Source organism: Polyodon spathula, chromosome 18, assembly GCF_017654505.1.
Source record: "Polyodon spathula isolate WHYD16114869_AA chromosome 18, ASM1765450v1, whole genome shotgun sequence".
Taxonomy (NCBI): Eukaryota; Metazoa; Chordata; class Actinopteri; order Acipenseriformes; family Polyodontidae; genus Polyodon; species Polyodon spathula.
The window spans coordinates 24,513,244-24,541,142 of record NC_054551.1 but is presented as its reverse complement, the minus strand read 5'-3'; the positions used below and the strand labels follow the sequence as shown (position 1 = coordinate 24,541,142).

At 37.0% G+C, this 27,899-nt stretch overlaps 2 protein-coding genes across 11 annotated transcripts in view; one reads left to right on the top strand and one right to left on the bottom strand.

The window, feature by feature from the left end:
- The window catches only part of LOC121330898 (calmodulin-regulated spectrin-associated protein 2-like), a 50,444-nt gene extending 30,972 nt beyond the window's left edge, over positions 1 to 19,472 (bottom strand). For all 8 annotated transcript variants that reach the window (XM_041277825.1, XM_041277829.1, XM_041277827.1 and 5 more), the window contains exons 1-2: positions 18,856 to 19,472; positions 10,863 to 11,122 (exon numbers count right to left, since the gene is read on the bottom strand). In XM_041277825.1, the coding sequence (XP_041133759.1) occupies positions 10,863 to 11,122; positions 18,856 to 18,994 (399 nt within the window). In that variant the 5' untranslated portion in view covers positions 18,995 to 19,472. The remainder of the gene's footprint in view (positions 1 to 10,862; positions 11,123 to 18,855) is intronic.
- A 555-nt stretch (positions 19,473 to 20,027) lies between these two features.
- Positions 20,028 to 26,239, top strand: LOC121330444 (probable ATP-dependent RNA helicase DDX59). Of its 3 annotated transcripts, none has more exons than XM_041276960.1 (8): positions 20,028 to 20,118; positions 20,876 to 21,704; positions 22,936 to 23,118; positions 23,634 to 23,723; positions 23,852 to 24,103; positions 24,619 to 24,771; positions 24,983 to 25,111; positions 25,895 to 26,239. In XM_041276960.1, exons 2-8 carry the CDS (start codon positions 20,883 to 20,885, stop codon positions 26,165 to 26,167), a joined length of 1,902 nt encoding a protein of 633 aa, XP_041132894.1. In that variant the 5' UTR covers positions 20,028 to 20,118; positions 20,876 to 20,882; the 3' UTR covers positions 26,168 to 26,239. The 3 variants fall into 3 exon arrangements, with proteins under 3 accessions (XP_041132894.1, XP_041132892.1, XP_041132893.1); XM_041276958.1 differs by having other exon boundaries at positions 23,634 to 23,765; XM_041276959.1 differs by having other exon boundaries at positions 20,028 to 20,122; positions 23,634 to 23,765.
- The last annotated feature ends 1,660 nt before the right edge of the window (positions 26,240 to 27,899 follow it).

Here is a 27,899-nt window from a genome sequence, read left to right as displayed (position 1 = left end):
AAACACCCAGCCGCCTTAAAATATACTCTAAACAATGTAAACTACCCCATGACATTGCATGTGCTGGTTTGTTACTCAGACACCTGCATTAGATGAGTAATCTAAAGCATAACTGTACAGACAGAGGCTTCTGGTTTTTGTTTTTTTACACTGAGTCCAGGAACACCATTTGATTTCTTATTCAACTATCTGTGTCAATAACCTTGCATGGACGGCTGCACAGACACTAGCATTTTAACAGCGTTGAAATTGTAGACTGCATGGGCAAATATTCACTGTGTTTGCGTCAATGCATAATTTTATCCCTTTTTTAGTTAGGAGTATAGTTAGACTAAAGTAAAATAATGATACAATAGTACAGTTGGTAAATAAATAGCTATATTATTATATATTACCTATTCCAATATCATAACAGTGCTGCTACTGCTGTCTTCACTGCTTACCAGAAGCTGGGTCACTGTATTAAACCTCTGAATGAAGTGGAGTCATCTACATGAATTAATGGTGGCATTTCTGTGGTTATTAGTGCTTCAGTGCTGTTCAAATGGTGTTAAAACCAGGGTTATTGGAAGTAAGCTTCTAGAACGCAGTAATTGATAATGCAGCAACACCAACCCACTGAAACCCACGCAGCGAAGACAGAGCGATACAACTGTGTCCATTGAGTCAACAACAATTCCAGCGTTACAAGCACACATACCGCCTCCATACAACACGACAGGCACTATATTACATCCATCCTGGCCTCAAATGCAATTAACACAAAGCTCTGAAGCTGGACACATGAAATAAGCTCATAATAACAGAGCTCCATTTTCTGCATACAATAGCCTGCCATTTATCATCAATGAGGCTTTAAGCCCTCTCATGTTCAGAGGTCTGATGTTGGATTCTTACAGCTGAATTAATTTGGAGTGATCCAGTTTTTTGGCAGACACAGCTTGTCTTTCAAGGCCGATCTTGTACAAACATTTTGTGCTTTTAATATTTATTCTTGAAACACTGCCAAGCTGCTCAGACACTGTATTGTACTTAATTTTCTGACTGCCTGTTAAGTTTAAACCGTTCAACAGAATAAAATATGATTTTTTTATATTTGAATACCAAAGTACTCCAATCCTGATTGTACAGGAAATACATTCGCCCCGGATGAAATGTGCTCTGCTGGCGTGAAGTCAACGTCATTGACAGCATGTGGGAAACACTTTACAGTTAACTTAGTATTAGCCATTTAGACTTTTATGTCCTCCAGATCCTTTGAACTTGAGACAACAAACACACTTGAATGTTAATTTTTTTAGGTTTTATTTGTACTCCCTCCCCACCCTGTAAAGTCATTTGAACTTTATAATAACACTGTTTATGCAGAAATACCAATTGTTGTGCTATAATTAAGCAATGTTAAAACCTGCCTGCCCTGAACAGCACTGTAAAGAAAAGCCATATTCATCTCATCATCTTCTAACAGCAGTAGTGCAGTATTTTGACATTTCTTTTAACTAAACAACCCAAGAGTTGATTCAATAAAAGACTAATGTGCACTGTTTGTCTTCATAAATTACAAAGAATACTAATCTTAATAATAACAAAACCAAGCGCAATTGAAATATGTAAGGGATCATATACAGTTTCATCCCATATTTGCCCCTTCTTGATTGAAGTATTAAGTTGTTTCTTATTTGTTTTCTTATTGTTTTTTTGCCATTCAAATAAATAAAAATGCTTCGATGACGATTTGGAGTAAACAACCTTGAGAATCTTTCCCTCCATTCCTTAGAACAAAAGGAAATGTAATGAGGTCCTACAGCATTCTTTAGAGAGCGAAGCTTCTTTTAAAAGATGTTGTCTGATCCTGCAAGTACTCCTATCAGTAAACACTCTCAAGGCCTGTAGCGGTTACACCAAAAACGACAGCTCTGCTAAATAAATACTCTTTCTTTCTTCTAAACATTTTCAGTGCAAACTTGTGATGTCAGTTAAGAAGGATCAATACCTGAACACATTTATATCACAGAAAGCTGTACTGACATGCCCTCTTTTGAAGAAGCCTACTGAGGGAATAAGAAAGTTAAGAAAAAGTGTTACAGGTAAAACTTTTGTTCAGAAATATAAACATGATGTAATAACTTCATTTCATAACAAGCTTCTGCATGCTTGAAAATTTAATAAACTGCCTCAACTTCTTTCATTAGCATTAATTTGAATTCCAACAGTTTCCTCACACTAAGCAACTGCCTCCCAAGAATGGTTCCAGTGTTGTCATGGATATCTGATGTAGCAAGAATGAAGGCATTTATGTGACTCACTTTCATCTCACTGCATCCACCTCACCCTGAAAAATATAATACACCATCAGACAAAGGCTCCAGGGTTCCATAATTTCTCATACAGATTCATCTTAGTATATTTAACTTCCGGACGGACAGTAAATAAAACCTTTCCCACTCAGACGTATACATGCATTTATGAGCTCAAGGAGTTTTAAAAGGCAAAGGAGCTTGTTTTGTTTGGTTTGGAAATTACATTACCACAGAACAATATAATTCACTAGTTTGCAGCCACAGTACTATCACAGTTTGACTGCCCATAAAGAAAAACGTGTTCTTCAAAAGTGCCATAGGGCACTGTGTGATAAATAGGTTTTCCAGATGGACAGTACTGTGGTAGAAATCCACCGCTTACCCATGTAAAATACAGGATCATTACTTAAATGATTAACTTACAGTTAAATGGTAGGACACTATACACTGATATGGCCAGCTTTACATTTAGATTGCATATTTAGAGCCTAGATGTCAAAGCCTGGACTGGAATGGCTCTCCAGGATTGACTTAGGCCTCCCCTGTAAGCGTACTGCACTGTAAGGAAGACTGACACCTCCACTGACATCATTTGCAAGTGCTGTGGTTTTTTCACTTAGTCATTTCCATTTTTTCCCTTCCTTGCCGTTAAATCCGCTCATTTGATTGCGCAAAAAGCTTAGTGGGATATTTCAGTGAATCAAGGGATAGAATGTAATCTGCAGCTTCACGGTAATACTTTCCAAAGCCTGGTGCTTTTGAAAAAAATAATTGATATTCACAAACCGGAAAGCCACTCTAAGCTTACTTCAACAATATGGAAGTCCCACCTTTTTTTTTTTTTTTGCAGTTGATTCTTTACAAGAAGTTTTAATTAGCAGATTATGCTAAATATTTCCAACACTATACAGTACATTGTAGAAACAACACATTTTAAGATGACCTTTTGTACTTAGCTCACAATGTATTATACAAAGTGGTGTTTGTCTATTTAAGAAATACATTAGAGAGAACATTGGTAGATGAGCAGCTCTTTGTCAGGGCATACAGAACCGCAGAGATAATTTTATTTTATAAAATTACTACAGAGTGTAACAGTCTTGTTTAAGAGGGGCAAATTGGAGCAAAAGCAGAGTAAAGCTGAACTTAAATCTCTGCACTCCATTACATGGTGAGCGGAGAGAACTCAACAGTAGAAATTAATCAAGGTCGCAGTCCAGTTTTCTAGGTAGGAATTCAATGCAATATTCAGATCAAAGTATTAATAGTCACTAACCTATCTGATCCACAATTATAACAAGATCATTTTTAAAATGAGAAATAAACACACTATGAAGCAAGGCACAAAAATGTAATGTTTTTAAAACTAACAAAATATTCAGATACATTTTCCTCCTGCAACTCAAGCTTATAGTTGTAAGTTTCATATCATTAAAATTAGTTTTATTCATCTCAGAACATGTACTTCAAACCAGGAGCGACTTATTTGAAGAATACCTTTTCAGGATTAACTATATCCAGGGGAAAAAAAACAAAAACAAAACATTGTTCTGGGTTGGTTTTTAGAGTATTTCTCTATCAGGGATACCCATTAAATTGTAATGACAGGACAGACACAATAAAGTTCCATCTGTTCTGTCCTGTTGTAGTTTGACGAGGAGCTGGCTTCCTGAATGAAGACGCTGGTATTTTCAGAGCAGACCGACGCTCTGTGCAAACAGCTCTCCTTGTTTGTTTAGAGAGGAGGATGGGAGTGTCTCACAATGTGAGCAGCATTCCAGACATGCCAGGACCCTGGAGGCATTGACGTTTGTTTTTATCCCTGCTCACAACACACTGTATAAGCAAGAAGTCACCTGAAAATTTCCAGTCATTTTGGTGTTGTTTACATGTGTAATTATATACTGCTGCTGTAGGCTTTGTTTAAAAAAACTCTCAACATTTTAATTCCATTACTTATACTAGAATTGAACAAGATAATTACTGTACCAGGGCAAATTGCCCAGTAAACATTCATATAGTTTGACCAACTTACACGAAACAGTATCATGTGACACACATTAGTGATGTTATATTATTTTATCTACATATAAATGTCATTATCATGATTATAATTTCAGGGCTACTGTACAACATTCTAAACATCATAGTCTTCCTTCTTGCCCGAGCAGCAGGTACTGTAACCATGGAAACTCAGCAGTTGCACTGTGGGTGTAGACCAGGCAGGGGAATCATTATTTGGCTTTCGCTTCCTTAATTAATATTGCAGAGGTCACCACATTTCAATCTTGCATTACTACCTATGCTTAAAATAGAAAGAAAATCACAACTGCTTTGAACTGTACCATTTCATATAGACTTAATCTTCACAAACTGGAACAACCTTATTCGTTTTACCAGCACGAGATGAGCATACTGATGACGGCTATCTGCAGATTTCTGTGGTGTTTCTAAAGTCAGTACTTTGTGTGCACTGTTGCAGTACACAAGCGTGGCAAAGAGAGGAAGCGTAGGCATTCAATATATTACATTGGTTTATGACCCTCTGAACCACAGAAAATACCACAGAATACTCGGATAATATGATCCAGTTAAGTGACACTAGAAACGAGTTTCATAGCAACCATATATTATACCTGGTACAACATTCATAATGTTAAGTACTGCATCTTTTATGAGGAAATGACTGTAGCACAGTATTAAAAATTTAGCTCTTACAGCAAGACTGCCCAGGATACCTAATTCAATGCATTGTGTTAAATTCTAAACCTTTTCTTCCGAGTAGGATTGCCCACAGAATGAGAGAATACTTCAATGTCAGAGTATGCAGTGTTAACTGCAGTGTTGTATGCTCTTTGTTTGGAAATGTGTTTGTACACAAGCATGAACAACAGTAAAATTCCTTTATCCGAGTCAATGCAAATCCCACTGAATGCTACTGAAGAGCAGCTAACTTCAAAGAATGCTTGTTGGTAGAAGCAGGTCAGTCTTCATGCTGTTGTATTCCATTATTTATTTTGTGTTGTCTAATGCAATAACTGTACAGGTCAGGAAGAGTCTTCCACAGATGGGAGGCTTGACTGCGAAAGAATGCATTAAACTACCGTATAAATGGGAAGACTTGTGCCTGCTACTGGTCTACAGCCTCTTTCAAATATACTTAACCAACACCACTCAATAGCCAAGATATTAGGTAACAGATCAAAAAAGTTTGATCCAATATCTATATTCACAGAGTTACACAGGCTACAATATTTTTTTTTTATTTTTTTACTGTCCCTACAACTGACAAATACTTTTTTACCCATCCATTCTGACACAAGTTAACTGAATTGGGCCCTTGGTATATTCTTATACCTACTTAAAAGCTAATATTTCTTTGTAGTGAAGTTGTATTTTTTAGGTTTTTTTGGTAAAACAAGCACAACTGCCACCCTCCCAACCCCCAGGCCCCTCCACCCTCCTCATACAAGGAAACAGACCTGGACTTGCCTTTATATGGCTGCAGTTATGCTGGCTGCACTAAACCTTTGTGTTAACATTTTGCATTGCATAAGGAGGGATTGAAATCCGCCTTATATAGGTCTCTGTGATTTACTGAAAATCAGGGTTTTCTGTGATGAGAACAGATACATTAAAAGAGACCTCATTTGTATACTGCAACAAAACTAAACACAAAAGTACTTTTGTCTTAACAAAATAATAAGAAAAAATAAACCGTTAAAACCACACACATTAACCATGCTACAAATATTCTAGTGAGCAACGTCTGCATACACGATGCATACCATAGCACAGCGAATGCAGCAATTCTTCACACACTGCTGTCAAACAGTGAAGGGGGTTTGGATGTATTTAGGCCACTAAGAATCCCCAGTTCCAAAAAAAAGTGTTCTTAAAATAGGCTTTGAATAATGAATTACCAGTTTCCCTGGGCAGTCTGCATGTAATCTAAACTGACTGATAAAAACAAACAAACAAAAAAAAAAAAAAAAAACATTCTCCCCCCCACTTATTATTATTATTATTATTATTTATTATTATTATTACTATTATTATTACTATTAACACGGGAAAGGTCATCTGGGTGCCAATGTTGATTATTTTGTGGAATTGTGAGTGAACACACAGATACATATTTTAAAAGGCCCAAGAATTAAAATAATACCCTATGATAGTGTGCAGTTTGAAGGGGAGCTGAAGATTATAAGGGTAGGATAATGATTTTATGTTATAGTTTGAGGCGCTAGCTAAATGACATTCCCAAACAGATGCTGTTTTTCCCCAAACAGAAGCCTGATTTGGACAAAAGAAGATAAGATCTGGCCAAAATGATGGGAGCCCTGCAAGTGTTCAGCAAAACAAAACTGCCTTTCTGCCAGAGAGGATGGAAATAATGATCTATCTTGAGCCCAACCACAGTGCACAGGCACACCAACACAGTGAGACACAGGGAGAAGCCATCATCTGTGCAACCAAAACCACTGGCCTGACTGTTCTCAAAGTAACTGTTCATCTGATAAGGGAACAACTATACTGTACAACAAGCCAACAATGGAAGAACATTTTTTTTGCCATTAAAAGTTCAACCTTCATGTTCAATGTTTGTATTTTTCATTTGTTTTTTAAATGTGATTTAGTGACATCCATTTCCTATACTCTTCACTAAAATGAGTCTCCTGTGCACAACAAACCAACTCAAATCTCAGTCAAATAAAAGACAACAGTCCCATGGATATGATTTGCTTTCGCAATACTGTACAGAATATGAAGAAAAAAACAAGCAGGTAAAAGAAAAACAAAAAAATCATGTCTATCAAATGCTACAGGATGTACATGTACAGTCCCTGCTGCAGCATGCATTCTTCCACTTCAAAAGATTTCATCCTAGTCACCGTCTTGAAACCCATTCAGCTAGTGCGCTCAGTCTAACGATAAAACACAGAACATGCTTTTTTTTTTTTTTTTTTTTTTTTTTTTTAGAGACTGTATTAGCCACAGCTCTCCTGTTAATGTGAAAGCAATATGCAAGCAATGCTTTTGCACAACTCTCAGCAACTGATCTCTGATTCTTGCCACAAAAACTTGCGCAGCATTTTCTCAAGCAATTATAGTACAAATGCTCTTATTCTTGTAGGGCTGGGATTCGTTTACATGCATGCTCAAGGCTAACAGGAAATTCTGCTTTATGCTACTGTAAATGTCATTCAGAGCAAACAAATACACCAATAGCAATATTATTTAATTAACAAGGTGAGATTCCATTTTTGACCTCCTCACTGTGCTGGTCAGGTGCTCCTATTGAGGTATTGACTCTGTAAATGTGTTGCACATTGGGTTTACTGTGAGGATTATAAGGGGGAGACAGATGTTTTGACTCATCCCTATCCATATAACAATAGTTTTTATTTTAGATCTTTGAAAAACCTGGATTTGTTCCCTAAGTATTTCCACTAATTTCTGCACAGCTGTCAGCACAACTCCAGGCCTGAGAAGCTAAAGTTTAAAAGATGCTGATCATTCTTGTGCTGTCCCATGAAAAGGTTTTTTTTTTTTTTTTGTGAAACCAATGTGTGCTGCATGCATTGCAAGTTAAATAGTCTTCAGCATATCTGGCTCCATGCACAGATCTCTGGGTCAAAGGAACAGAAGTTCAGAATCATGCTACTGTATGCTAATACATAAATAAAAAAAAACTACAACACCACATTCATATATATATATACAATGATTTAAAAAAAAATCTATCTATCTAACCACTGCTTGGAATTGTGTTCTGCCAATAAGAGAGCTCCGTTCACACAAGCCACTTTATAATTGTATTTTTAATCACATCAAAATGCTGTGTAACAGACAGCATCTACTTAATGTCAGTGTTGCTTCCAGGCATCTTTTGATCAATCTGCTCAGGATTGTTTTCACAAGAGCAGCAGGAGACTGCAACCCATGTACACTGTGCCAACAGGCAAGCTACACCGACTCAATGAAAAAAACAGCGCTTATGTGCATATTTATGGTATACTGCACAGTAAGTTGTGTCCAATTTTCCGGTCCTGTCTGACTCAAAGTGCTTTAATTTTTCACAATTCTGACCCACCAATAAAGTCAGTTTGTGATCGCCTCAATCTGAATGAAACACGGCTACTAAAACCTATACAATATATTCCCAAATAATGATGGATGTTCTTCACCTGTTATGATTCCCACCCTAAAAAGGCTTTGCAGGGACTTAGATGAACCAAATTTTCCAAGCAGGACACAGTAAATAGAGCACATTCCAGGGTTCTCCTGGGACACTGGATCTGATCTTCAGCACTGCCAGAGCTGCTCACCACTCACAGTACTGGATAACTTTCAGACTTCCCTCAAGTTTTCGGTACGGATCTCGAATGGTGTTATTTGAAATAAGGTGCCTCCACATACAATACCATCCAACGAGTCGTCACCATTGCACTTTTACATTGTTTAGCTTTCGTTTTTCAATGGGAAACGTGTGCGTTATCACAGCTGCATGAGAGAACAAGGTTACAGAATTATTCCTGAAAACCTTAGATATTTTTGGGCGAACACTTTATCACGTCTGCGTAATTAATAGAACAGCTATTTAGGACACCCCATTGCAGTAACACATACAGTGTAATCTTACATTGTCACAATCCAACAAGGCACAATATTTCTTTCTTAAACACTTGCTGAAACTGTACTTTAATCCAAATATGTTGAAGTGATTGGTTTGCTTCCCTTAGTTCTGCTGAACCATCAGATCTGGGAGACTTGCTACTGCAAAATAAAACCGACAGGCTTGATGTATTAGAAATAATAAAAAAAGAAAAATAATTGCAGCTGACAGTAAAGCAGCTAGCCAGGCTAGCTTATTATGTCTTCAAACTGACAAGTTCTAAATACACTCTGCAGTTACCAGCAAGTGAGACTGACGATAATATTTTGGATCACCCCACTGCTAAGATATCTATAGACCTATATTATCCTCAGAGAATAATTTTACTTTTTTTTTTTTTTTTTTACATATGAATTGAAAAGTCTTATAATTTCTACCTGTAAAGTAAAACTGTAACAAGCTGTGCCCACTCAGTGCAGCTCTGTCTTTTGCCAACTGAAATATTACTTTGTTAACGGAATAAAGGAGCCTTTAGATTAAGAAAAAAAAAAAAAAACACCCCCCTTTAACTGAAATCTGCACAGGCTCAAAAGCTGTGATGAGATGCTTCAAAAGTGGCAATGCAAGGTATGGCAGGGCGGTCTAGAACTTCAGTCCTGAAGCTTGACATAATGAGCATCTAAAAAGAACTAAAGCAACCCCTCGAATGTAGCGTCTCTCCAGCACATTGCAGTGATGTGCACCTGCAGCAAACTGTTTCATGTCAACGGCTGTCCATTTGTTGGTTTAATCAAGACATTGGGAAACATTCTTCATTCACTGTACAGTACGCATTGCTACATTATTACTGTTTATGCAATAAGCTCGAACAACAAACATAGTATTATGAATGTGATGGTAAAGCTGATGTTACAAAGAACAACCACAACAATATTAGTTAGCCAATACAGAATATTCTCTGCATACAAATGCTATTCTCTAGAAAGAGAATTGTCACGGACAGGCGTTGTGGTGACATCAGACCAGGAAGTAGACAGACACAGTAATTGGGTGAGTGAAGGCACTGATGCACAAGTTTATGCAAATAAACGAACAAATAAAAAGGTTCAACAAACAAAACGGCACAGTAGCCAAACAGACAGACAAACAGACACAGACTAAAACAAGTATGGCGTTAAAGCCAGCACGAGTAGCAGTTGCTATGGTTTTTCTCTAGTTCTCTTTACCTTACGTTCCGCCTCTGAACAACCCAACCTCGAGTAAGTGATTTGTGCCTCTTTTTATGCAGCTGTGGTGGGACTCGATTGCTAATCAATCATTCAATTGAGTCCGGGCACAGTCTGCACATGGACTACTTCGTGACACACCCATGCCCAAATACAAACATACATTTTAAATCATCTGTGCTACATAACACAAGCCATACATGGTGCATCAATGCATACACACAAACAACACCACACCACATAAAACACAAACAATCTCCCTCCCTCATCTAACCATTTAGCACTGTTCAGCAATTCCAACCCTATCTAATAAGCAGGCTAATTTGAAAAAAGATTTGACAGTTAATTGAGTTATGTTTCTCGCCAAAGTTATTACCTGGCTTCACTAGTTAAAGTACTATTTTTGATCAGGAAATTGCGTTACTGTAAATGCTAATGTAAGCCGATCATAAACCATACTGTCCTTCTTAAGGCAACACAAAACCTGTGACAAGTGGAGGTCATGGAAAAAACAATTAGCAGGATTCTGTTAAAATGAGCATCTCACAGTGGCAGTGTTAGTCAATTAAACTGGCTTCAAATGAAAGCAGCTGAACAAACCACAAAAATTATTAGGTCTCTAAAATATAATATTCCAATTCCTTTGAAGGAAATTGATTATAAAAAGGAACCTAAAGAAAACCTCTAAATAGAACAGGTAGCTAAGTCAGAACTCACAATCTGAATGGGCTTCTTGCGCAGGTCCCTCTCGGTAACCAGCTTCTCCTGGTCTGTGACATAAAGTCCCTTCTGTGCGAGCGCCTGGATGACGGCATCGTGTCCCAGGAGAGGCTTGGCGGCATCGCTCTTGAGAATAAGGCTCCCTGCGCGGCAGTACAGCTCAGCTGACAGCAGCAGGTTCACCACAGGAGGCTTGGTGTGCTCCTGCTCATACTGGTCTGTGTAGAACGGCTCCTTCAGCTCCTCAGGCACATTGTCTAGAGCACACACACACACACACACACACACATAGAACAGCCATTAATGTTTAACACTTTAAGAGGGGCCTTGTTATTTACTGCAGATTTAAAAAACCAAGTGCATGCAGACCTATGGGGCACCTCATTACAGTTCCTGAAAAAGCTTGTCAATATTCATAATAGGAAAAACATGACTCAGCTGTACATCATAATATGAATCACTGTAAATATGGGAGTCTAAATCTATGCAAAAATATATTCAGGTTTGAGCTTTCCAGCTAAATGTCTAGTACATGTCTCATGACTGAAAATTCTATCTATATTTAATGTTTACACTTTATGTTGCCATAGAAACTACAAGATGACCCTAATGGTTTCTCCATGGTACATCTATGGTAAATGCCTCCAATATTACCATTGCAATCCCCTGAGCTTTCAGGCTGTTACTATGGCAGCTGAATTAAACCAATACTGTTCAATTTATTTTTCACTTTTATTAATAATAACCTTGACAACATATTAGAGAACACAAAGAACACTCATATGGAAAAAAATATATAATAGTTGTGTAATACATGTTTAACCTTGAGCATTATAATTCAGGGACAGTAGAGTTCCCTAGAAATTCCGTCTGAATGTAGGATCACAATCAGTTTTTTTTATTTTTTATTTCTTGTATGTATTTAACAACTGAAGTAGGGTAAGCATGTGCAAACACGGTGCTTGTGACAAATGCACTTCACTGCTGATCGTAATTAGCTCCGATTAAAGTGCTGCACCTGCTGGAAACCTAAATAATTTCAGTCTTACACAGCATTGAATTTAAACTTAATTTAAATTATTTTGAGCTTTTTGTTTTCCCCCCATTGGGGGGTAAACTTTTATTAAAAATATATAGTATATAATATATATATATATATATATATATATATATATATATATATATATATATATATATATAATACATACATATATACACATTTTTTTTCTACATTGTCCAAAACATACTGAATGGTATTGTTCAACTAGTTCTAATAAGGTAAACATATATACATTCCTGACTAAAGATTAAATCTAATTTTAAAGATTTTAAACACCAGAGACTACAGCTTACCTGCTATTTCTTTTCAAATACTGATGCTCTTACTTATGGGTTTAATCGATTACATTACTAGCATGGCAATAGTTTTAAACTGTATTACTAGAGGTTTTAAGCATATTCTGGTATCAAATATGTGTTTGTGATAGATAGCGTATAAATACAGTATTGGACTATATCACTTCATACCTACATGTGTGAGTTTGTTTCTGTCTGGGCCTAAATAGCCTGTTAATATCCAAGATATCTGCCAGAATCAAACTTTTCACATAAATTAACATAAAACAACACAACCACTGAGCAACCACTGACAGACAGCCACTTTAAACTCATTGTTTTTCTATACACTACCTATACTTAACTGGTTTGAAGTCTTAGACCCCGTTCACACTACTGGGCCAGCCCAGGGACGCCCCATATTTACATCTGCAACCCTATTCACATTTATGTTTTTAAGAAGCCTTTGTGCGTTCACATATGTGACTGAAAAGCAGGCCTAAAATGTGGCAAACTGCTTTATGTTTTTTTTTTATAGAATGATAGCCTGCACTCAGAATGGAAGAACTACCGGGATATACAGCATGTATGCCAACAGTCCCAATATGGTCTGGACAGTCCCGATTTCCTAGCAAATGTCCCACGTCCCGATGCATAGGAAGAAAGACTTCCTATATTTACACATTAAAAAAAAAAAAAAATATATATATATATATATATATATATATATATATATATATATATATTTTTTTTTTTTTTTGCACAGTAGTGAAAACCCCACTCTGTGCTCTTCGTGCAGCTGACACACCTGCTGATCACTAACTTACCGTATATAAATGTAAGAACGCTTCATTGTGTCTATGTTTACTGTCATGATGGTCATGCGGTATTGAGTTGAGGGGATACGTCTTTTTTGCATATGACCCCTCCCATGTGTACGATGCGTACAATAGTAATCAAAATAACAGGCACTGAAATATTACAGTGCGGGTCTCATCCTCACATGGTGCAGCAACAAAATTTGTGTATGAGAACAGTATTTTGTGTGTGTGTGTGTGTGTGTGTAAAAGCAAGCAGCTTTTAAATGATCGGCATTTTAATGTAAAGATGCACAATAACCTGTTACACCTGGAATCATTGTATACAAAACAAAAATATTATTTAACATGCATTCCATTAACAATAAACATTCATATAAATTATAGGACACGTTTCTTTTCAGATATACCTATTTGTTTAAATTGTATAAATACCGTCTTTGCTTGCAAACACGATTGTTCAACTATTCTACTATTTACTTGTTATTATTGTCATTATTACTCTCTAGTCCCAAAGACTGAACGTCAGCATTACCCCTTCTCTTGGAAGATTACCGAACATATGGCTATAGAGTAACATTAGCTTTAACAATAATAAATCGCACTGACTGGAATTGAAATATTACAGTGAAAATCCAATTCTTTCAAATTCTAAGCAAGTTACAAGCTTACCAGTGCAATTAATCAATAAAACAAATATATATTTATATTTTTTTTACTTCAAATATTACAAATATTCACGTTAGTTCAACGCAGATTCTTCGTCACCCGGATGGCTATTGTAAAATAGAGCTGCAGCATTCTCCAGCAAGATTGTCTGAGACGTGGTGGCACTGAGCACAGAAAAGAATGCCAAGTTTGCTGCTGTTTTAAATTTCGTTTCATTCAATTTATGTTTAGTGAAGTACTTAAAAAATAGATGGTGAGTAAGTAGATTCAAGAAAATGCACAGAGTCCTTTTCTTCAGTCAATTGCCAGGTTTATTGAAATATGCAGGGAGTCTGGTCCCAGGTACAGGACATACAGAACTCAAAATTACAATGCTTGCGTGACATTAAATACCCTTCTGTATAGATGGTCCACCTCCCCTTTCTCTGACATTAACCAATGGTCAAGGTAATTTAATTTATTGTGTGAGTGTTAATGTGTGTGTGTCTGTGTGTGTGGTCTAGTGTGACAACCTCTGAACTCAGTGCATTCTTCACACTCCTGGAGACAAAAGGTCCATACATCTGCCTTTTGTTATCTCCTTGCGACCCCCATTGATGCCAGTGGGATTATCTCTTTTGATCTCTCTGAAGTCTAGAGCCTGTTCCCTTCTAGTCCACAGCATTGTTATCTCATTAGCTTGCAGTCATTGTTGGGCAGTTTGTAGACGCATCGTCTCTATCAGTGGTTAGCAGTACATGCAATTTGAACCAAACAGTCTGCTATCTGCAATATTAGTCTCTTTTCAGAAAAGAACACCAGTATAGCTCTGCTAGTCCACATGCGTAGCAAACCCCTAATCAATTCTCAATCCATGTTTTCCAACATTAGCATTTACTATTAGACAATCGTCTGCCTGCGAGTGTAATCTATAGCACGGCTGCATGAAGTACAGAACAGCACATTACCATCAACTTGTTGATCCGATTAGGGATGATTGTTTTTGTTTTCTGCATTTTTTAACAGCTCTAGATACTGACTGAAGTAAACTGAAGCCTCATTGAACACTGAACTTGAATACCGGTGGCAGTTTTATCAGACAGGTATGTTTATGCAAATTTAAAGCAAAGCTGCCTGTGTTAATGTTTATATATGGTACTTGTATTGATTCGGTTATTATCAAACAAACAAAAAAAAGCCTTCTACAAATGCAAAACAACATCATACATGACATCATAGAAAATCTGTGTTTTTCGGTGTTATCAAAAAATTGGTAATGTGATACAAAAAGGCCGACCCTAGTCTGTTTTGTGTTCATACAGATGTAAAGGCTGGATTGCAGGCCCTCGAAACAGTGGCCTAAATCTGGGCTGGCACAGGGCTGCCTTTTCTTTTTTGGAGCGTTCACGTATGAGAGAAGGCAGACCAGGGCCGCCTCAAATCGATAGTGTGAACGGGGTCTTACTGTCAGGTCCAAGGAGAAGCCTCTAGGTTAATAAAACCAAAAACAGAAATATACTTTTACATACTTAAATTAAAAAAAACATACAGGACTACAAATATAAAAAATTAGAAGTAACATGAGAAGTAAGAATGGGATGAATCATTTCTTACTACTGACTTACTAAAATCGCTACAATAAAATAAAAATAATTTAAAAAAAAAATTTTAGGGTTTAGCTCATTAAGGTACAATCGACCCGAGCGTGTAGGATCAGTATATACTTTGTTTAAGGTCAATAGGAAATTCCTTCCCATGTTTTCTCTGTGCAGAGTAGACAGGAAGTCGATATGTAGATTCCAGAGGAAAATGAGCTACAGTACATTATAAATGCAAAGAGAAATGTAACAACAACATGAGAGAGAGAGAGAGAGAGAGAGAGAGAGAGAGAGAGAGAGAGAGAGAGAGAGAGAGAGAGAGAGAGAGAGAGAGAGAGAGAGACATGGACAGACAGACAGGGACACAGAGAGAGAGACAGAGACACTCTCAGACAGAGACACAGAGAGAGAGAGAGAGAGAGAGAGAGAGAGAAGGAGAGAGAAATATGACTTTGAGAAGATTGGAGTTAATTATATAAATTGACATGCCTTTGAAGCAACAAAATAGCAACTTATATGTTCCATTTCCACTGAAATGCATCCAAAAATATGTGTTAAATTGATACATCTCCACAGGGTTTGAAAAGCCAAATCAGGTTTTTGTTCTACTAATAAGGTTTGATGTACCTTCAGAATGTAATTTAACCTTAAAAATAGAGCGGAATTTAAAAATACAAAAAATACATAAATACTACAATTCAGTGACAAACGTTTTGACTATGCCTTTAAAAAGGACACTGAAAAAGACTTCTAGTTGAACTGTTTGTTCCTGAATTTTAGCTTTGCATTTAATGTTTCTAAATTCAGTACTATTGAATGTCTCATTGTTATGGATGATGTGTGTCTCTGAAAACGCAAAAACTGCATTTAAACCTCTTTGTAAAATAAATAACTAATCTAAAAAACACATCACGAAAAACATTTCCTGAGCTTGGTAAACGGACCATGACACCTTTTTTTCTAGAAAGTCTAGTGCAGGGATAACTGACTTCAACAAGCAAGCAGCGTATAATCTGTGTGCTTTGAATATCCACAGGATCTATTGTGCTATAGCAGGAGGGCCTATTTATAATTGGGACAAATGCGGTCAGTCTTGGTATTTCTGTTATGTCACAGATGTTATTGAACAGCTCTCCATAGTGTAAAGACTAAACAACTGCTGCTCTAGTTAAAATAACATATATGGCTACTACCTCATGCTCAAACACACATGTTTACAGCACGTAGGCATGCTTACAACATAGTGTCAAGTCTACCCGTTTACCTGGTATGTTGTTTTACATGATCCAAATAGGGCAGTTCATCTAAGCAAACTGGGGATTCTATATCTGTCCTGCATCCCATGACACCAGCGCTTTATCAATCTGCAGGCAGCTGAAACATCTGCTTCTCTACCCATCTCTGGGACTAATACTGAGGCTTTTTAAAATGGTCCACATTCAATGCTGTAACATAGAACACAAGAAGCTCTCCAGTATGCAATGCAAATTAATGTATATCAGTTTGAGGTCCAACACTACAGAGAAATGTTGTGGACTATGAATTTTTATTTTTTATTATAACTCAATTAGATTCTTTCTTTGAGAAACAACAGACCCGTACATAAGAATTTGGAAACGTGTACATTTCACATTAACTTGTTACTTATATGCTTGATTTCATACAGCTCTACTTAAAAGGCTTTAAAATTGGAGTGCTTTGTTTTTGTAGTCCTAAAAAAGAGGATTCATAAAACAGGAGGCTCTAAAAACAAACTAACATCTGGGTAAATATACAGAACTGACTGTTGATCCAGTCACTTAAAAATCAAAGAACATAGGCATGAAGGACATGTGACTCATTAAACTATAATGGTGCCTCACTCCCATACTGTGATAATGTCTCTCTTCTACTTTGTATATAAAGCACATTGTTAAATTACTTCTGATGTGATCCCCACACAAAAAGCAGCATCTGCCACATGTTGTTGAAAGCCTGCACTACAGGTTATGGAACATGAATGGCACCTAAAAGTAGCAAAGTCTAAATAGTCTTCTGTTGTTAAGGGCAGTAGGCTCATCTGGAAGTAATGACTGTACTGGGTACGTGCCCAGTTGCTTTCCTTACCCTTTTGAATAGAAACTAACTGCACTCAAGAAGGGAAACTGTGAACTTATTTCACCATGGGGTAAAATGACTCCCTTTAATATTTTCCATCTCAGTATTGCAATTGTATTTCACAGGGTTGCTATCGTAGCTTCTGTTTAATTTATTAAATGTTTAGATTTAAGGACAAAATAAGTTTAAACTTGAACATATTGGTAATGTTTGTAACTCATTAGAAGCCCTGTCACTTTTACTGAAACATGTATTTGTGCATAACTGTACGGGTACAGCATTTCTGCGCATGAAAAAGCGTGAACACCAAGGCTAACACCGTGATTTGACCTGCAGATTTTTGACAGCGGTTAAACGTTTAGGAAAAATTCTAGATTTTAGATAAATTTTAGAGTTTAAACCCTTAATAGTGATACAGTAACAGCACCAAAAAACAACCTGAATTCAATTTGTAAACTGCGGATGACCTCAGTCTTTATTGGTGCCACCAGACTATTTTTATGCAACTCAAATATGGCCCCCATTAGATTTCAGAGCTGGATCGTTTCCCCTTGTTTACATTCCTTGAGAATCTAACATTGTTTACATTCCTTGAGAATCTAACATTTGCATTTTTAGGCTGTACTGAATACAATCAGACTGGACTGGGTGACTGCAAGCTGCACTACAACAAGTATGCAAAGGGTTAAAGTCAAACTGTTGCAAGATATATAATTGCAGTACAGACAGACTGGTGTTTTCCATTTCAGTACAGTATAGCTGTAAATCAAGCCAAAAATTCAAAGTTTTGTGTAAACCAGTAGTTACTTCTTGCTAAATCAACCTCAGGCAGCATCATCCTGAAGGGCTGCTTTTGAACAGCCATTGGTATGCCAACAAACAGGAAAACCTGGTTGGTTATTTTGTACAGTAGTGCTGTGCTCTTATGCTGGGCCTATAGCCTAAAAGTCTACTTGGCATTATGCAGAAAATACAAAAACGCGTTTATGGCATTGCCGATATATATATATATATCATATATTCTATATATAGTATATAATATATATATATATATATATATATATATATTACAGACTCTAATTAATCCAGCACAACAACTGAAATACTGTTATATAATATCAGCACTCACTAGACTGGTACCATTTTTCAATATAACAAGCATCTATAGGCAGATATGTCAACATTGTGCGTTAACTAAATCAATAATGTTAAAATTATTAATGTATAAAATGTACTTACATGTGGAAACATCATCATTAATGCCTATCAAAGCTAATGTGTAAGGTTCATTAAAAAAAATAAAAAAAATTAAAATAAATATGACAGTTGATGATTGTAGACAATGCCGTTCTACATTTTCAATTGCAAAGCTTTGCCACAAATGAACTGCAAGGATAGCAAGTCTTGGTAAACATACCTAAACTAAATCACTGCGTGCAACTGCATGCATTTTCCAACACGGTAGACTATGATAACACGAAAGACGCCACCTACCTGTCCCAAAGGCTTTGGCAACAAGCCATGCCAGGCTACAAGAGATTTTAGCCCTGGAAAAATCGTAATGATCAAATGATTTTATGGCTGGAACGATGAAAGTCTTTTTAATCTCCTTGCTATCTGCGGCGTCGCCCATTCTAACACCTCAGATTGAAATGCCCGTCTCGTGAAATCTGCTTGTCAAGCAATGGGACCTGATAACATCCCTTCAATGGAATTCAATGCACCTAATTTGACTTTTGTTTGCTTATTTTTTCCAAAAAAAACGTTTTCTGTACAGACACAGTTGATCTTTTTCTGAACAGCAGCGCTCGGTGATTGTGTTTTTCCAATTAGTATTCCATATGTTCTCGCGTGTTCGATTCAGCAGGCAAAACCAAGCAGCCGCAGATCTCGTTGCATTTTTCATCCATTCTATGGTTATGCCCTGTGTTTTGTTTTTTTGTTTTTTGGGGGGAAAGACGCATGTCCAGGTTACCCAGTTTCCATTTTAAAACCGTGCTTTTTCCATTTGTGGGTGTGTATGTTTATTTTAATTCCATGTTATTTTCCCCCTTTCCTTACACAAATCCCTGGCGTTGCTGCGGTTTTCCTGCCGCACTGTCTGTGTATTATGGAACTCGTCCTTTGCGCCTGCGTAATCCGCCCATTAACCGACGCCAGTCCTTTTCTGCTCAGTACAGATCTAATGATATTGAAGTGTCAAAACTTTAGGAATGACAACGCAGTACCCTAAACTACCAAATAATCGTGTGTTGTTTATAGCGGATAGATTGTATTGTATTTATGTGTTTTAGTCTCTTATGTCAACAATATACTGTTCACTCTTTACAATTTATTGGGGGATGATAACTTGTAGGATACAATTTATTGGGGGGTGACACAATTTAGCGGTCTCCTGTCACATAATGCATTGCTGAATTACCCAAGCAAATACATGATACATAGGTCTCTCAAGTTTTTTGTGATCACTTTAAAGGGTATATCTCCTAATTAAGGACTGGAATAAATTGAAAGTTGCCCATTAAATCAGGTTATGATTTCAGTTATTTCATTATTTATATGATACGGGTTACATAACGGAGTCTGCAGCTTGCACATAGCATGTGTCATGCAGGTCAACTGTAATGGAAAAAACTACATCTCCCAGAGTGCTGTGCAGCCCGACATCAGAGAGTTGCGACAACGTTGGACAGAAAACAAGGAGGTCTGCATTTCGTGTTTAAAATTAATGACACCAGCAATGCTGTGGACTTAATAGTAAGTATGTGCATATATTGTTGTATTTTACTTGTAGAAAGAGTTCACTTACAGTTAAAACAAAAAGTATATCCGCTGAAGGTATTTGCCGTGTTTAATGTTATCTGTACGGGACTCTGGCGGTTATTTGATGTATAAATAATTTATTTTAAGTTCCATGAGTATTTGTTCATCGTATGTTTGATGTTTTCCTTGCCAAAACTTAGTACGATAGATCTGTACTGTAAAAATATGTTAAGTAATTAAATATCCATTGGGGTTATTGTACCTCATTACCGCATCGGAGGAGTTATGGATACACATTCTGAGAAGCGGTAGGATATGGCAAATCTGAGCTGTGTGTTCTACCAGGCTGTGCAGTAAATGTCTGCAGTTAGTTGTACAGCAGTCCAGTTTTTGCTCCTGTGGTTTAATGTATTTGCTTACAGAGCCCCTGTCTTACCTTTATCAATTCCATCACTTAGCGGTTGAATCTAGCTGTTAAAACATCTAATATTCTGTTTGATTTGGCCTTTACGCAACACTCGGTAGTTTAAACGATAACAATGGCCCTATAGAAAAAACCTCAAGCTGCTTTAATGCAATGTTAAAATAAATAAATAAATAAATACATTCTTCTTAATTTGGAATAAATTGCACTTGAAAGGAGCAGGACAATTGACCAGTGTGTCATTGTTTAGATTAGTTTAATGTACAGTTTAACATCACGTTTAAATTTATAGATCTGATTCATTAATTCATTAATTTTTTATTTCAGGATACAAATGTTTGTTCCAAGGTCTCTTAAGGTAAAACGCCCTTCAGAAAGCACACATCACGTTCTCAAAAAATGTAAAGCATCTGCTGAAGATGCAGAGGATCTCCAAACTTGCCAGCAGAGTCAGACAGTGATACCTGCTCAGGAGGACTGCACCTCTACAGTGGATAGTTCAGAGGAGCAGGAAGAGCCAGAGCAGAAGAATCCTAAGAACACCTGCCAGGAACGTGACCAGGAAAGCTCAGAGGCAAACGCACAAGATACTGAAACAGATGGTTCTTATGAGGAAGAGCCAGTAAAGTGTTTCAAGAAAAGCCAGAGGTGGCCAGAGCCTGGGGAGCCAGTTTGTGTTTTATGTGGTCGATATGGAGAGTATGTCTGTGATGCAACTGATAACGATGTTTGCAGTTTAGAATGTAAAGCTGAACATCTGAATCGGGTTGGTGTAAAACTAGAGGCAACGGACGAGAAAGTGGAAAACGTTTCTTTAAGCGCGCCTGTGAAGGATGACAAGTTTAATTTTACCTACAGAGAGGATCCTTTTATATCAAGTTTGACGGAAGAGCAAGTTGAAAGGCTAAAGCAAGAACTAGGAATTGTAGTGCAGGGCCAAGATATCACCAGACCCGTTATAGAATTTGAACACTGTGGCTTCCCGGATCATTTAAATGGCAATCTAAAGAGAGGAGGCTATGAAGTGCCAACCCCCATCCAGATGCAAATGATTCCTGTCGGGTTGGCGGGAAGAGATGTGATAGCCAGTGCTGACACAGGCTCAGGAAAAACAGCGGCCTTCCTGCTTCCAGTTCTAGTGCGAGCTCTAGAGGAGGTAAATCAGAGTTCAGTTGCAGACAGGAAGAGGCGTGGTGGCTGATTAACTCCAGAGCTCCCAAAGTAATTACAAGGATAGCTGAGCGTGCTCCACCAGAGAGAGGACTTTTATGTAGCTTTCACAAGCGAGGCTTTATAGCGTGCCAGCTTCTTTGACACATGGGACTTGTTTATAGTTATAACATGCATTGTGAGGATTCTTATAGCTTTAGTTGTCTTCAGACAAAAAAAAGCCTCTTAAAAGTTGTACTATACCTTGATAACATTTTTACCGTGATTTTATTTTAGGAGAAGTCATAGTAAAATTAAAGGGAATTGTTGTATTTTGTACTGGTGTGCATGTACTACCATTGTGTGTGTGTGTGTGTGTGTGTATAAATATCTAAAAGTGTGTGTGTGTGTGTTATTTGTTGAAGTAAAGGAAGACTTTCTGTAACTAATTATTTGTTGGAATTAGGTTAGGAGAAGTTGCCTCAAAGCTAATGTGTCATTTAGTCTGGATTAAGGTAAACGTTTGGAAGTCTTGACATTTTATATCACTTTTCACTGCTTTCCCTCCACAATAATCAATACTTTATTTCTGTGTAATTAAAGTAACAAATCAAACTACAGCCAGTTAAAAAATCTCTGAAGGCAGCTCCAATGAAGCTCTGCATCTATATAGCACTACGGCTGTTCTAAATTTAGCTTGTAAAACTACGATGTGTAGTTTAGCAGTATTCTGGTAAGCCATACAGAATGTTCAAAAAACTTCTTTTTTTTTAAGACTCTAGGCTTTATATTCATATTCCACATGTGTTGTCCTACTCCGTTCACCACCCCCCCTCCCCCGCCCAATCATTTTTAACATGTGGTTTATATTGCAATACATAAGTACACTGTGCAATGTTGAATGTCTTTAATAACTTTTAACCAAAGGACAACAATCAGATGTTTTCTTTCCACTAGAAGTATATAGGAAGGCTGTTGCATAGAATAAAGATTTAGTAGTAAACAATATCACAGTGACCTCACACAGTTTAACACAGTAGTCTTGTGCCTAGTCCTCATCTGTAAGCACTAGGCCTGACTGTCCTTAAGTGTTTATCACTATAGGTACATGTTGTAGTACTGAGCTACTATGGATGTAGTTTTAAAAAAATGTTTCATTTAAAACAGCCCTAACAGTGAATTGAAATTGATTGTCACAATCCTCAGTTGATGATTTATTATCAAACATTTCTTTACAGAGACAAGCAAACACTGACTATGGACCTGCTTCTCTCATTCTTACACCAACCCGAGAGTTAGCCATACAGATTGAGAGGCAAGCTAAAGAGATGGTGATGGGGCTGTCTAACATGAGAACAGCCCTCCTGGTTGGGGGGATGCCCCTGCCTCCACAGCTTCATCGTCTCAAGCAGAGCATTAAGGTGAAGTTCTCACCATCGACAAATAAGACTTCCAAATGCATGGCTTTACATTATGTTGAGCATTGCATTATTTGTGGGCAAATGGAGTTTCAAGTGCCTTTTGATTGTTCAGCGTAAGAAAATTTGTGTCCCAAGGGTAGTTTCCTCTTAACCCACCACATGGCAATCGCCCAAAGTACGCTGCTGAACTAAAACCTGTAATTAGATCTTTGCATTGAGCTTTTGTACATGGTTAAATGGCTATTTCTTTCTCTCTTTATCTGTGTGTGTGTGTGTGTGTGTATATATATAATATATATATATATATATATATATATATATATATATATATATATATATATATATATATATATAATGTGTAATTTAAATAAGGAGTGGTACATGGAATGTAACAGCCATTTTATCTTATTCTTGTCTACATTTCTATGGTTATATGAAAAAAGAAATTTATTTATATAGCTAAAATGCCATTATTAAGTCTTTCTTACAATTTGTGTTTTTATTGTCTTGTTTAGATCATTATAGCCACGCCTGGTCGACTCTTAGAGATTCTGAAACAACAAGCAGTCCAACTATGTGGAATAAAGATTGTAGTAGTTGATGAGGTAGGTCCAGCTACATGGAATAAGATTGTAGTAGTTGATGAGGTAGGTTCGCGATAGATTTAAAATGTCGATTTTGAAAGCTCAGTGAAAAGCATTACCTTAGCACCTGTTTATCTTTCTCTCTTTAGGCTGATACCATGTTAAAAATGGGTTTCCAGCAACAAGTGCTGGATATCTTAGAACAAGTTCCAGAGGAATGTCAAACCCTGTTAGCGTCTGCCACAATCCCGGCTGGCATTGAGAAGCTTGCCAACCAGCTCCTGCGGAACCCAGTCCAGATAACCATAGGAGAGAAGAACCAGCCCTGTTCCAACGTCAGGCAGATTGTCTTGTGGGTGGAAGAGCCATCAAAGAAGAAGAAATTATTTGAAATTTTAAATGTGAGAGCTCATTTATCTTATCCCACTCAGCTGTCATTTTGTATGCGTTCTTTTCTCTCAGGAAGAACGCATACAAATGATGTATTATTTTTTTTAAACAAAGCTGATTATGTAGGTTTACAATGAATACTGTTTAGATGGTGGAAAATCCTACTTGCCAGAAAGAAAATAGAAGCCAAGAAAGACCAAAATCAACAACTAATCCCAATATAGCAACCCAGCTCTTAAGAAGGAAATGGGTGGTTCAGTGAAACTCATTGGGAGCTGAGCCAAGAGCTGGAAGTGCTACTGATATACCTTGTGACTCAGAGCAGCATAGGAAATGAGTTTGCTCCAAGAAACCCAAAACAAAAAGATACACGCTAACTTTAAATAAAATGCAGCTTTTATTGTTATGCAAACATGTAGATGCAGGTTATTGTTGCACCTTGCATGTATTTAAACAACTTGTTATACAAAGCCTGATAAGGTGTATTTTTCTGTTAATCTATGTGGTTATTGTTTGAACATTGAAGGACAGCAAACTGTACCACCCCCCAGTGCTGGTGTTTGTGGACTGCAAACTTGGAGCGGACCTGCTCTGTGATGCAATCCATAAAGTAATGGATCTAAAGACTGTGTCCATTCATTCAGATAAATCACAGATAGAAAGGAACCGTATATTACAGGTGGGCTTTATTGTTATTTTTATTTATTAAAAAAATGGGTTTGTAAGAATAGGTGTGTATTCATGTATTTTATATTTGTTATGCTATATCCATGTGCACTTTGTTTTGCTTCTCTCTGCATGGTCACTCTTTATGTCAGAGATAATTTGTTTAAGTAAAATGAGTTTTCTCTAACTCATTGAATGTAGTTCTTTTAAAATACATTTTACAGGGTTTGCTTCAGGGAGAGTATGAAGTGGTGGTCAGCACAGGAGTGCTTGGTAGAGGACTGGATCTTGTCAATGTTAAACTGGTTGTAAATTTCGACATGCCTTCCGGCATGGATGAGTACGTTCATCAGGCATGTAAAACGTTTCCTAACATAATATACATAATATACTTAGGCCCAGTTACCAGAAAATACATTCACTTTTTGACATAGATTAAAGGGTACATAAGGACCTTTTTATTTTATTGTATTACATGTTCCCATGTGTTGCTACAACTGTTTACACAAAGTGTGTGTATTATTAATTATTGTTATTATTATTACATTTTGACCACTTTTTAAGCTTTTAAATTGCATTTCCTGCCTCAAGATGGCTTCCCATGTACCTGCATGGACTTCTGAGAACTACATTTCCCGTCATTCTCCTGCCCACTAGTAAATCCATCTCAGTTACATATGTGAGCAGGAGGATGATGGCAAATGTAGTTCTGTGAGGCCCATGTGGGTACATGGGAAGCCATCTTGAGGCAGGTCATGGAATTTAAATGTTTAAAAAAGCGGTCAAAATGTAAAAAAAAAAGAAAAAAAACTAAACAAAATTGAGACACTACACACACGCCTTATGTAAACAGTTGTAGCAACACATGGGAACACAATAAAATAAAAAGGTCCTTGTGTACCCTTTAAACTCACTTCTAATTAACAAAGACCTGTTAATTACAGTATATATTTTTTCTTGTTGTTTAATGTACTTCAGTAATATGCTTGCTGAGTCATCCCATTTGTGACGACTATTTGTTTTGTTTTGTTTAACATAAAAAAGAACTGACTGCAATTCAAGGCAACTCCTTTACCAACCCTTAGGCCTGTAGATACACTGCCGTGTTGTATTGACGTTTTTATTCTGATTTTCAGGTTGGCAGAGCAGGAAGATTGGGTCACAGAGGCACCGCCATCACATTTATCAACAATAACAACAAGAGGCTTTTCCTGGAGGTGGTGAACAGAGTGAAACCAACAGGCTCCCTCCTCCCGCCACAGCTCCTCAATTCCCTGTACCTTCACGAGCAGATGAGAAAGGAAAAGCAGAGGAAAAAGCATGGCGAAGGTAGCACTGTAACAAAGGACAATCTCATGGACATTATCAGAAAACACGACAAGAGTGAAAACAAGAAACGGAAGTTCTAGAACTCGGCTATGCCAATAATGCAATAAATGTTGTTTTTTTTCAAGTTTTCAAAATAAATGGTATGCAATTAATCTTCAATTCATGGACTGCTTTTTTTTCATAAAATTATACCTTAACATGTTTGGTGTTCATACTCAGAATGCTAAAGCTGGAATGTGCATCGTTTAAGCTTAACTACCTTGACCTGCCTCCAACTGATATGTTTTCATAATTGGGGTCTAGCCTTTGCTGCCAGTGGGAATATACCACTACATCGGATGCCGAAACACAGCATATCAATACAGTGCCATCTAGCGGTAAAGTTAAGTGGATCAGTCAAATTTAATAAGGGAGTGAATATGGAGCAGAAACATAAGTAACACTATATATTGAGCTAATTCACAACAATGCAACATTTCCAGGTGTGTGTATATATATATATATATATATATATATATATATATATATATATATATATATATATATATATATATATATAAAGAAAGAAAGAAAGAAAGAAAGGAAGCATGAAATCGGTCAAGGTATTTTCGTAACTTTCTTGCTGGTTTAACTCACTATATTCACTGTAGCGCAATTTTTAAATGACATTACTTATGACAATACAACACATCTTTCAATTTTCAGTGGTTTCCTTTAATTTATTAAATTATTTTAACTGAAGATAATAACTTTTTTTTTTTTTTTTTTAAGTTAAACTATTTACGAATCGTGGCTTTTTAAGTTCCTACATTTAAAGGTTTCTTTAATGAATTTATATTCGAGTACAACACTATCTCCACAGTGTGTTTGTCTAAAAAGATGAAATTACGAAGTAGGAGAGGGATGGGGCGGTGTTTTCTGACGCATGAGAAGTTGAAATCTATGAACTCGTCCGCAGCGTCTACGATTTGAACGCAAGGTGATGCGTTCGCGGCGTTAGTATGAAACGTACCCAGCCTTTAGACCACTTCCGCAGGTTTGTTTTGGATATGACGTAATCAACGAAAATTTACCAATCATAGCGAAGCATTGAGATTCGAAAATTGGAAGCGGGCCCGTGGAAGAGCGAGAGGTGAGTTTAGACAGCTGAGATGTGGGGGGGATTGGTTTGATTTGAGGATTTTTTAGTATTGGAAATTGATTAGATATATAATACGAAACTTTGTGGTTTGTCTCCAGTCGAAGGATGAAATAAAACTGCTGTTGAACCTTCTTTCTGAAAAAAAAAAATGTCTGTAGCTGTGTATTGAAGTAGATGTATGTTTTTCTTAGCGCGTTTTCTCACAGTCCACGAACAGATACATTTTAAGCTTGTTTAAAAGCTATCGATTCACAATATTATGTAAAAACGAACGGTCGCTATTGGTGTGACTAGGTTATTGTTGTTAAAAAAAGTCACAGTTCTACCTTTGTTTTAACCAAGTACGTTTGATAGGTTGCTCACACTAACAGGACAGCCAGGGTAAATTGCTATATAAGAAATTACAAAGTATAATTATCATGGGTTTAATATAACCACTTTGCAAAAATAACGACTACAACAATACACGTATTACTATACGTATGTGTACTGTTTGTTTAAAATAAAATAAATATAGAGGTTAAACTGTAGTGTATGTATCTGTGTTCAAAGTGTCATGCGTTCATTAGTATTGTTCAGAACACGTCAAATCATTACGATGTACCGCCGGTAGGTGTCACATTATTACACAGTTCTGCGACAGAAAACAAACTAGCATTGCGATCGTTGCT